At 48.0% G+C, this 10,580-nt stretch overlaps 1 protein-coding gene across 1 annotated transcript; it reads right to left on the minus strand.

Annotated features, from left to right (window-relative positions):
- Nucleotides 1-273: 273 nt before the first annotated feature.
- LOC144163738 (uncharacterized) lies at nt 274-2,529 on the minus strand. The gene is made up of 2 exons (XM_077694475.1): nt 2,173-2,529; nt 274-2,061 (listed from the first exon to the last, which is right to left on the minus strand). The coding sequence occupies exons 1-2, from the start codon at nt 2,527-2,529 to the stop codon at nt 274-276; spliced, it is 2,145 nt and encodes a 714-aa protein (XP_077550601.1).
- Nucleotides 2,530-10,580: the final 8,051 nt, after the last annotated feature.

The following is a 10,580-nucleotide window of genomic DNA, read 5'->3' on the forward strand; positions in this document are numbered from 1 at the left end:
GTGATCAATGTTGCGGGTGCAAGCGCCGTTCCTCGGCGGCGGGTGACTTACCAGAGAATTTATAAGCAACCCGCGCCGGGCAGAAACCGTGGTTACGGCAAACCAGTGAAAGGCGACCAACATATGAGCATTGGCTGCCGAAAACGTTCGAAGGTGACGGCAGCCGGATTCGTACCATCCATTTTATTATCAACGGCAGCCAATTCGTTGCCTCTTGCCGAGCATGCCGGAGAACAGTCATAGGATGGCCGGTCAAGAAACGGACTTTCCGTGCTACCTGGGAAGCAGCTCTGGCGACTTCAAGAGCCTGTTTGTTAACTGCTGCAGCCTTTTCGTAGCGATTTCCTTGTTGTCGTCAAGAGATATCTCCGTTTTCCAAGGCAGTGCCACTTCGTACCGGCCGTCGACCTTCGTTAATGTCTGTTCGAAGACCTCCATCGCAGCGCATTCGCCTGGCTTGCATTCTTCCTTGTCAGTGATTCCGATGGATTCCAAGGTCCAAAATTTGCTCAGGACATCTGCCGTCTTGTCTTTAACGACCGATGTCCGCAAAGTAACAGTCTCAGTACACTGGTTCTGCTGAGATGTCCCTTCTATTGGACCCTGCACGCTCCAACCGAACACCGTCTCAACAGCCCTCCGACTTTCGCCGAGTTTTCTCGTTCGGCCAGTTGTGAGGCCCCAGATGTACTCGGAGCCGATGAGTAAACCAATGTCCTCAGGAGCGTCGCCGTTGGCGAGGTCGGCGATGTCGCAGTCAAGGTGTCCAAGCTGATGCGCGACTGACTGTGGCGGAGCCGGTATTTTATGGTCGCAAATGACGTCGGTTTCCAGCACCTCCAACTTCAACCGGCGTCCCTGTTTTGTGTTCAGCGTCACCATTACTCGCTGGAACATCTTTTCTTCTTGACGACCGCCGAACACGCCAACTGTCAATCTTTCGTTTCCCACAACTTGACATCCGAGCCTTTTCGATGTGGCAGACGTTATAAACGAGCGTTGGCTTCCTCCATCAAAGAGCGTGCGGATTTCAGCGTTGTAAGTTTCTCCGCTGCACATAACCTTCGCCGTTGGAAGCAAGACGACCGTCGTCTTAGCTGCAGGCACCCCATCATGGGTTACGGTTCCTAGGCTCACGTGCGAGTTGTTGACAGGCTCCGTTGATTCGAGCGACTTTCTCGCTGTATACGTTGGATCGCACATGGTGGTGGCATGCTTCTTGTTGCATTTCATGCATTTTACGTTCACACGGCATGCGCGTGCTTGGTGCTTCCCCGTCGTGCAACGAAAGCATCGTCCGGCAGAAAGCAACATCCTCTTCTTTTCCTCGATAGACTTTCCAGAGCTGCAGTTCTGGGTGGAATGCGCGTGGTCGTCGCAGAAAAAGCAGCATTCTTGACGTGCACTCTGGGTCAGCGTTGAAATGGAGAATGCATGCTTGTGAGGTCGCTGTTCAGGTTGTTTCTGGCGATCTTTTTGCTCATGCTTCACTTCCTGTCTTACGTCCATGCGACGGAGAGCAGCCAGGTTCTCCCGACTTTCCACTTCTACTCTCAAAAAGTCCAGAAGCCGACAAAAAGACGTCACGGTACCTTTTTGCGAGTCAGTGGTAGTCTCGGGCACACCCTCAGTGTGAGGCGTTTGTCGGCTGTAGTGGCCGTCGTTCGATGTATCGAGGACGCGTTTCCGACTATAATCGAGCAGTAGGTCCCCTGGCAACGCCCTCTGTGCGATGGGTAGCAACATAGAACTGAAGGTCTCCAGCTTGCGCCCGAGTGCCTCCAGGCCTCTGATGTGGGCTGCCAGGGTGTCGTGCAGTCGACGCAGTCCGCGCACATCTTCCGACGACCGAACAGGCTTCAAATCAATCAGCTTTTTGAAGTGCTCTTGGATGAGGAGTTCCTCGTTTCCGAATCGTTTTTTTAGTAGTTGCACGGCATCGTTGTAGCAACGAGCTGTCGGTGAAAGTCCAGCGATGGCGGTGGCAGCATCTCCAGTGACGGACACCCTGAGGAAGTTGTACTTGTCGATAGATGAAAGGTCTTCATTTTTGTCGACAACCTCCTCGAAGAGCTCCCAAAAGTGCTACCACTCGTTGCTTCGCCCGCTGAACTTGATCAGCTCCAGTTTTGGCAACTTAATCTTAGACCGTTGCGTTTGCTCTGTGCTGACCACCTCGTTGATGACCGTTGATGGGGAAGCACTCGGCACTGAGTCGCCGTCTATGCGTTGCTGGAGTCTTGTGAGGCACGATAAGATGCCGTCGTTGTAGTCCAGCACCTGCGCGCACTTGTCCTCGAAGTCTTCATCTGGCACGAGCGTCTCGATTTTGTTGTCGAGGGTCTCCAGGTTCTTCGTCACTTTTTTCAGCCGAGCGTGCAGAACTGCAGCTTCGCTTCTTAGGAGGTCCCTCTGCATAGCATCTTGGCCCTCGTTCAATATCCGGGTGACTTGAGAGCGGAGAGCGGCACGTTTTTTGAGGCAGCGTTCCATGGCGTTGAGCTTACCGGAAGGTCCGATGTCGTTCATTGGCGGAGCGTCCAAATCGTTGTGGAGACACGCAGTCTATTGAAGCCAATAATTGGACGACTCCCGGGTTTCGGCACCAAAGTTTTTGTCGTTGACGTTGAATGACAAGCATCGGAACTTCCAGTAAGCAAATAAACAACTGCTTTAATTGGACTAAACGCTGCGCATACAAATTCACATCTTCTTCCGTCGCGTTCCCGTTTGCCTCTGCCCGTCCGTCCTACACTTCCCTCGCTCTCGGCCAGGGCTCAGAGTCCGATCGCCGCCGGGCAGCGGGCTCTCCCTCTCTCTCTGGGACATGAGGACCGATTTGGGGGCTGTGCGCGAGACGTTGTGTTTAGGCGACGGGCCATGTTTTCAGCTGGTCGGGAGGCCCCGATATGGGGGCCACTTTCGATGTCTTGCGCGGGAACTCCAGGGGCGACAGCTCTGTTGTTATCGCAAATTTAAAGTAATTTTTTTTTCTAAATAGGCAGTCGTAAAATCCCATCAAGTAACATAGTGCAGGGCATGAAGTTGATCCTACCAATGCACGAGCGAGTCTCTTCTACGTTAATCACCAACAACATAGTGCAATATTTCTTGTCGCAGTTTAAGTGTAAGCAAAATAACTTGCGCTTTTGCTCGCACTTGCCTTTCTTTGGTGGGGAGCCCTTGACATGGTGGCGGTTTACCTCCTGCGTGGTGGCCGCTTGCTCGACGCCCTTGAAGGCCAGTTATTTTGGTGAACCATCTCAATCTCGGATCGGACATCTCTGCCGGGTCGATGTCTCCAATGCTCTCCATTTCTTGAGGAGGCGAATAGCCTCGAGCTGATGCGTCGACGAAGCCGGCGGCAGAGGCGTGGTAGCTGCGATGACTGGCGAGGCTTAGCTCACCCGTCGGTGTGGCACAGTCTTCTTGTGGCAATAAATGACATTTCGCTGGCCTAAAAGGTTCCCTGCTAACGTCCAGTGAGTCCTTGCACCTTGCCCGTTCACCGAGAACACTCATTACTGTTTGACAAACGATTTTCGTTCATTTAAAACGTAGAAACACGGAGCGGATGAAAAACGCGTCCCCGTCGTTCGGCTCACTAACGGCTTTTTCTCCCCCAGGAAAAAACCGGTCGGTCTCCTTTGTCTGTGCATGAATTCTCGGCGCCCAGGCGCGTGCCGTTGTTCGGCTGTATGGCGTTTGCCGAAAAAATGACGTATAACCAGATACCTTACGTAGGCCGGTCTCCTCTTGAACACCGGTTGCCAAATATTCTGTGGCCATTCGCTTGCCGTAATTCGGCCGAGGACAGCTAACCGAATGAAAAACGTATATTCTGGGGCCGTACGTCGGCCGGTATCCTTCATAACACTGGTTGCCGGATATTCTACCACGGGACGCGCAGTTCACCGTTGAAACAACGAATGCACGGCAGCCGCGCTCCGGCCGGTCTCCTTTCGAACACCAACTGCCGCAAGAATACGCATATTCTGTGGCCGGTCGCTTGCCGTGCTTCGGCCGATTACCGCTTCCCGAAGAAAAAACGGATGCCCTAAGGCCGTACTTCGGCCGTTCTCTTTCTCAACATCGGCAGCCGTAAGAGAACTGAATATCTGGCAGCCGGTTAGCTGCCGTTCTGCGTCCGGACACGGGCGGACGGAAAAATACCGAAGCGCTGGTTGCCGAATGTTGGCCGTTCAACGCATGATCAGTGGCTGCCAGAACCTGGATGCTGGCCGGACATGCCAGAAAGCGGCCATAGACGGGCCGGTCTTCGGGCACACTTTCTGTGCCGCCTGGGACGCTTTTTTGTCTGCTTATAAGGCGTCACATCCATACGACTTTCACACTGACGGCCGAGTAGACTATGCTTGGTTATTTTTTTCTTCAGTTACGCTTGATGTCTCACTAAACGTGAGTGTAGAAGTTAGTTAGGAGGAGAAAGAAAGGACGGAAAGGCTGAGAGGTTAACCAGGTGTAGAGCCAGGTTTGAGATCCTGCACTGGGGGAATAGGGTTCAGGGGATAAAAGAAAGGGCGGCAGAAGATGAAGAGATACGAGTGGGAAAGCGCACTCTCTAGTCTTGCTTGCGCTTTCAAGGACCGATGCCGCGACGACGCTTCGCTTCTTTGCTCGTAGAATCACTATGAAGTAATGGAACAAAACGTTCTTTCTTTTCGAATCAAAGTCTCTATATTCAAGGTTCCCGTCTCCGGCGCCGTCTTCCGTATGGGTGGTCTCTACCCGAGTCGACTTTACTTTGTAGACAGTGGTTGGAAGTGGCCTTCATGAATGCCTACTCCTTCTTCATCGGGATGAAAAGTAGCTCCAAATGTGGCGCCTGTTGGGCAAAAGAAAATATAGAGCATTTGCTGTGTTGCTCACCCGAATACTCTTTGCAGAGGAGCGTGCTTTCCACTGTGCTCAACCGAGTGGACAATGAACCACTTCCAGTAGAGACTATTGTAGGTCATCGGTCTCCACCATCGACTTCACAGAATGAGGCGAAAGCGTTCCTACGTTTCCTGAGCGAAACGAATTTGCAGGAAAGTTGCTCACATGTTTGATTAAAGATATTTGGTATACTATTCAGTAGAAATCACATTGGCGCCTTTGCAGCTGACGGATGTTCTCTGCTTCTTTCCCCGTGGTTTACTAAATAAATAGCTCACCACCTTTTTCTTATTTGCGCAAACTTTAGGGCACTAAAAATTGACTAGAGCTACTTCCAAATGTCCACAAGTGCGAGCTTTAATAAAAAAAGCTTTAACTGCTTCATTTTTCTAAAAACTGGCGTTGTTGCTGTTGCTGCTTCGTGGAGCAAGGTTTGCACCGCTATAAACAGTGAAAAAAAGCTTTTCCAGATTATGTGAGAATGGAACCTTAATCGGCATATAACGATTGATTGATTGATTGATTGATTAATTGATTGATTGATTGATTGATTGATTGATTGATTGATTGATTGATTGGTTGATTGATTGATTGATTAAATGAATCATTCATTGATTGAATATAGGTTTCACGCACTGACTGCGCACGTGCGATGAAGCACCCTGTAGTCGAGGGCTCCGGATTAATTTCCACCACCTGGGGATTTGTTAGTTACTGCGAAATCTATAACACACTGGCATTTTCGCTTTTCGCCTGCATCAAAACGCGGCCGCCGCAGCCGGGAACCCAACCCGCGCCCTTGGGCTGAGCAGCACAACACCTTAGCCACTGGGCTACCGTGGCGGGGTTCTTCAGAAGGAGCGGAGTGCGCTACAAACGCGCTACATAATCGCGTTGTGCACGGTGATACAACGCTTAGCCTAGCACATGCGGCGCTAATGTCCTGCAGCGCCACGGGAGAATGGGACGGCAAGTGGTTGGACGCGTGCAACACCGCATCCCTTAACTTTGATTCATAAAGGCTGAAACACAGCCTTTATTCCGGCCCATGAAAAGGCTGTTCAAAGGCTGCTCTTGCTCCACGCCTCTGCCAATACATTGCTGCTCTCCGTAACCCTAAAAGACTTCGATGTGGCCTTCTTCGGGAGGTGCCCGCACTGTGGGTCGCTGCCTTCGGACATCGGCAAAGGGGGTGTTGGCCTGCATCTCTAATCCCGCTATCCCCCTTCGCATCAAGTAAACATGATGGGATTGGGATGTAACCCTGTTTCTCTGCTCTGAACTGCAGGCGTAACACGTTTGGTGAGGCCAACACCTCTTGGGTCTCGAACTAGAGAAATCCACCTAGTATCGCCGAGGACTGGGTCCTTCTGGGCAGCTCTTGCATAACGTTCTGTACGTATATGAGCTAATATATCGGCTTACGATCACGGATGAGTTGTCCCCAGACTTCTTTTTGGAGGTATACCCACCAACAGTCGATAAAAGTACAGAGAAATAAGATGCTCAACCATGATGAGGCAGTAGAAGTGTGTGATGAGTAATTCTAAACGAGGCCGTAATGTATGTCTACAAAGCACTTAGGCAGACCTAAGTTCATCCAACTCCTGGATCAGCACTTTACAGATACGTTGAATTGGTTTTCATCACCAATTTTTGGTAGAAGCTTTCGTGTCTACAACCTCCGGTGTCTTGTTTTGTTTTGATTTGTCATGTTATAAGCCTTTAGGTTAAATATACTATGCAACTTGGAAAGGTTACGCAATAATTGCTACAATTTTCTGATGAGATATACTCCGGTGTGAACGTATGAGGATCCTGGGTCCATACACGCTGGTAGCGCTAGGAACAGCTGCCAGATCATTAATAGCAATAATGAGTGGGAAAAGGCAGGAACGGCTTTTTTGGACCTCTGCAGCGGCACTGATAAACTCTTTGTGTTACCAGTAGCCACCAAAGGCGTGGATAGAGATTTCTCAATTTAACTAAAAAATTTAGAGTGCAGGTCAATTACAGATCGAATAACTTACCAGTATTTGCGCTAACGTAATTCTCTTGCGCAAAAAAAGACAAAGACTTAACAGAGACGAGACCATGCACAGCGCTGGGTGTAGCGTCATTCGTCGTCAGTCATCCTCGCTTTTTTGCGCCAGTGAAGGACAATGTGCAATACCAAGTCGCCCAATCCTATGAAATATTGAATATAAATAACCGAGCTATTGACAGGAAAGAGGCAGGATTGCAAATACATTGTCACAGCACCTGTTTCTTTATATGCTATATTTTATGTGCCAACATGTTCAGCATGTCTTGTTGAGGTTCACGGATAGCGTAGTTCAATTGGAGTTTAAATCTGGTTTAGTGGTGGTGATTTTGACGTCGAACACCGCGCTAATGACTGAGTGAGCCACGACAGTTTTTATGAAGGGTTAAGGAGCCTGGTTGTTTCTGCAATATCTTTCTAATGGTTTTTGTTTCAGAAAATGACCTATTTAGTACGGGAATGTATGCAAAACAAGACAAATGCAAAGAAACTTAGGTGGCCGAGGTTGCAGAATACTTGTCGGGAGGGCGCGTTGAGGCCATGCGGAATACAAAAAAAGAAATATTGCACGTAGAGGATGCAAGAAGCCGGTGGCCGATTCCTAATGCAAGGGAGGTGCATAATGCACGCACTGTATATTTTCTTCTGATTATATATCGGGAACCTGGAGGGTGGGAGCTCTAAGGAAAGTTACGGTAAGCCGAACCGGTCTACTGAATTTTTGAACACGACGTCCGCGCAAACAATCACATTCGAGTGTGAAAGTTGACGAAGATTAAAAGAGAAAATAGGACGAGCTCCCCCTTAGTCTTCGATATTGGCCGTGTAATGCATTCCGCAGCTGATTACAAACTTTCGAAACCACCCCAAGAATGTACGCTCTTTCTTTTGTTTTAGGGAAAGAGAATTTTTCCCCAGATCTACATTTTTATAATGTACGTCAAATTTACAAGAAAATACAAGAACCTGAATTCGTACCTACGAGATTTCAATCTGGAATATAAATGGTTTCTTAAAAAAGCAAAGTAATCGATATAGGGGTTTTTCAGCAATTTTTTTAATCATTATACCGAGGACTTGCTTCAAAAAGATGTCTAAAATTTTATATAACAAATCCCAATCAAGCAGCTTTATTCATTGGAGCCATTCTCTACTTCTTAGAAGTGTTTCAATAATCCTAATTCTGCTCGCAGTCGCTTCTTAAAGATGTCTGAAAGTTTCAGTAATGAATCCCCCTCAAGCAGCTTCATTTATTGGAGGCGTTCTCTACTTTTGCCAAGGGATTCGATAGTTCTAACTTTGCTTGTGCAGAAGAAGAATCTTGACAGGTTAAAATACCTGAAGCTGGCTGTCAAGGTGCCAGGACTCCAAGAGAAACCTGGCGAAAAAAAGAAAACTGACGAAAACAGGCGAGCCAGAGCATTACCGAATAGAGGGTGTGGGGCACGCCTCCCCTTCTTTCGCGTAATCCGAAATCTATTACCACCGAGCGTGGGGCCATGAGTCTTCCGCGGAAGATTCGCAGGTCGCTCCTTGTTTGGGAGCAAAATTTCATTCGCTACCCGAGTGTAGCGCTCCTAATTTTTAGCGTCGTCACAATTGTCTCCCGCTTCCTGAGGGAAACCAGGAAGTGAGCTCGGCTCCTTGTTGCGCCAATTTTGAAGGTTTTAAATTAGTCCTTCGCTGTTCTTCCTTTATCTGCGAAGGCTGTTCCCCGAGGGCCGAAAGAGGGAAGTTTGAGGGATTTCGCTTTTTCCCAGTTGAAGAAAGGTCCAATAATGAGGCCTTCTCTGTATGTTTCAAATTGTTTTTTTTAAACCTAACCCCGGTTGCTTTCATATTTGTGGCCGCTCATACAGTTTCCGAAATACAAATAAAAATATTGTCGGGCCTGCCAGACTTTCGAAAGCCAGAACTCTGGCCTCAGAAACGATATTAGGTAGCCCGACCTTTCGATATTGTCGACAGGGAGAAAAGTAGAAGCAAGTATAATTTGGTAACATTCAGAAGAGAATCTGCTACACCCAATTTCGTAGGGTATTTTGCGAAAACTCTGCGTGCAATAATAAAGAGCAATCAAAGAGAAAAACGGCACAATAAAGATCGTATGTCGGAGGAGAGAAAGAAAATAGCTCTCCTGACCTTACCTCTTGCCGTCCAATTGGTCTGCATGAACAACGCCGCGTAAAGCAAACTGAAGAAAAGCGTGGCTAAATAATGACTTCGCGTTGCACACTCCGAGTGTATGCCACTTGGAAGAAAGAAACGAGCATTCCGGGAAACTCTGAGAAAAGTCGCAGGTATCAAGTGGCAAAAACGCAACAGTTTAATTCAGCCAACGCAATCTTCTAGAATACATTTCTACGCAACACATTCGGACGCATGTGAAAGAAATGTGATTCTCATTGTCCCCCGAGTGAGTTCTTCAAGAATTCACCGTCGCAAACACGCAAAGTAGACAGGCGGCGTTGCGAGTATTTCCGCAAGCTTTCCAGAGGACGCTACTGCAAACGAGTGAGCGTACAGTGAATGCCGAGAGGTTATACTCACTTGTTACGTCCGACAATTTTTCTGACGTTAGACGACGACTACCACGAAAGGCGAGTTCAGCTGCCGAAACTCAGTAATCAAAGAGTGGCTAGTGGCATATGACGTCTCTTCATAAGCATTTGCCGATTCACGCTTAGGGGCCCGTTATTTCAATTCAAGGGGCAAGCTATTAATGTGATAGCGATTGTCCAACAGAGGGTGAAGATGGTGTCGATTTTATGAGCGCATGGCGGGGCACTTCGAGATCTAATGACTGTAGAGAGCATGGGAAAACTAACATGGGTCTATGGCCTTGTCAAAGAAGATTGGTTCGCCACTGCTACACTGGGAAAGTGAAGGACCAGCGAAGCCTTTGAGTCCATGACATATACGTGACTGAAAAAAAAGGTGGAAATTACGAGGAGAATTTCTTCCTATTGAGTATTTAAGGCTGTCGTTCTTGAATGCAATCACGCAAGAACCTTTGCTTTGATTACAGTGATATTGAAAATGATAAGTGATGACAACGACAACGACGACGACGGCGACGACGATGATGATGATAATAAATTTATTGTTCATGTCCAATGTCTAATACTGGCCTGCCTAAGCCATAAATTTGGAATGTGGAGCAGAGCCCAGTACTTTGGAAACATCCAGGGAACAAAAGGAAAAAACATGCACACGGAAAAAGGATAGAGAGGAAGACAGGAAAAGTTAGAATTCGCCAAGTATTTCGAGAAGCTGTCACCTAATTTCTTGCGGATAATGTCAGACACAAACACATAAGGCGGCTCGTTCACAGTGCGCGGCACATGGCAGAAACGAGCATGTAACCCGAAATGAGCGCGAACACAATTCATAAAAAGAGCAAATAACTGGGCGCAGGTCACAAGCAGAAATGTCTGTGTGACAGAATTCCCGCGTGTACAGATACTTCGAAACAGTCACCTTAAAAAATAAATCGAAAGTGTGCCTTTGCGAACAGGCAGATACACATTGGTTTTAGTTCATTGACATACCGTGGATAATTGACAATTGAACGAATGATTCCTTTATGCATACCATAAATATTTTACGCCAGCATGCAGCACAAAAATAACACATA

Source organism: Haemaphysalis longicornis, unplaced genomic scaffold (assembly GCF_048455015.1).
Source record: "Haemaphysalis longicornis isolate Haplotype H1 unplaced genomic scaffold, Haemaphysalis longicornis Haplotype H1 scaffold_13, whole genome shotgun sequence".
Taxonomy (NCBI): Eukaryota; Metazoa; Arthropoda; class Arachnida; order Ixodida; family Ixodidae; genus Haemaphysalis; species Haemaphysalis longicornis.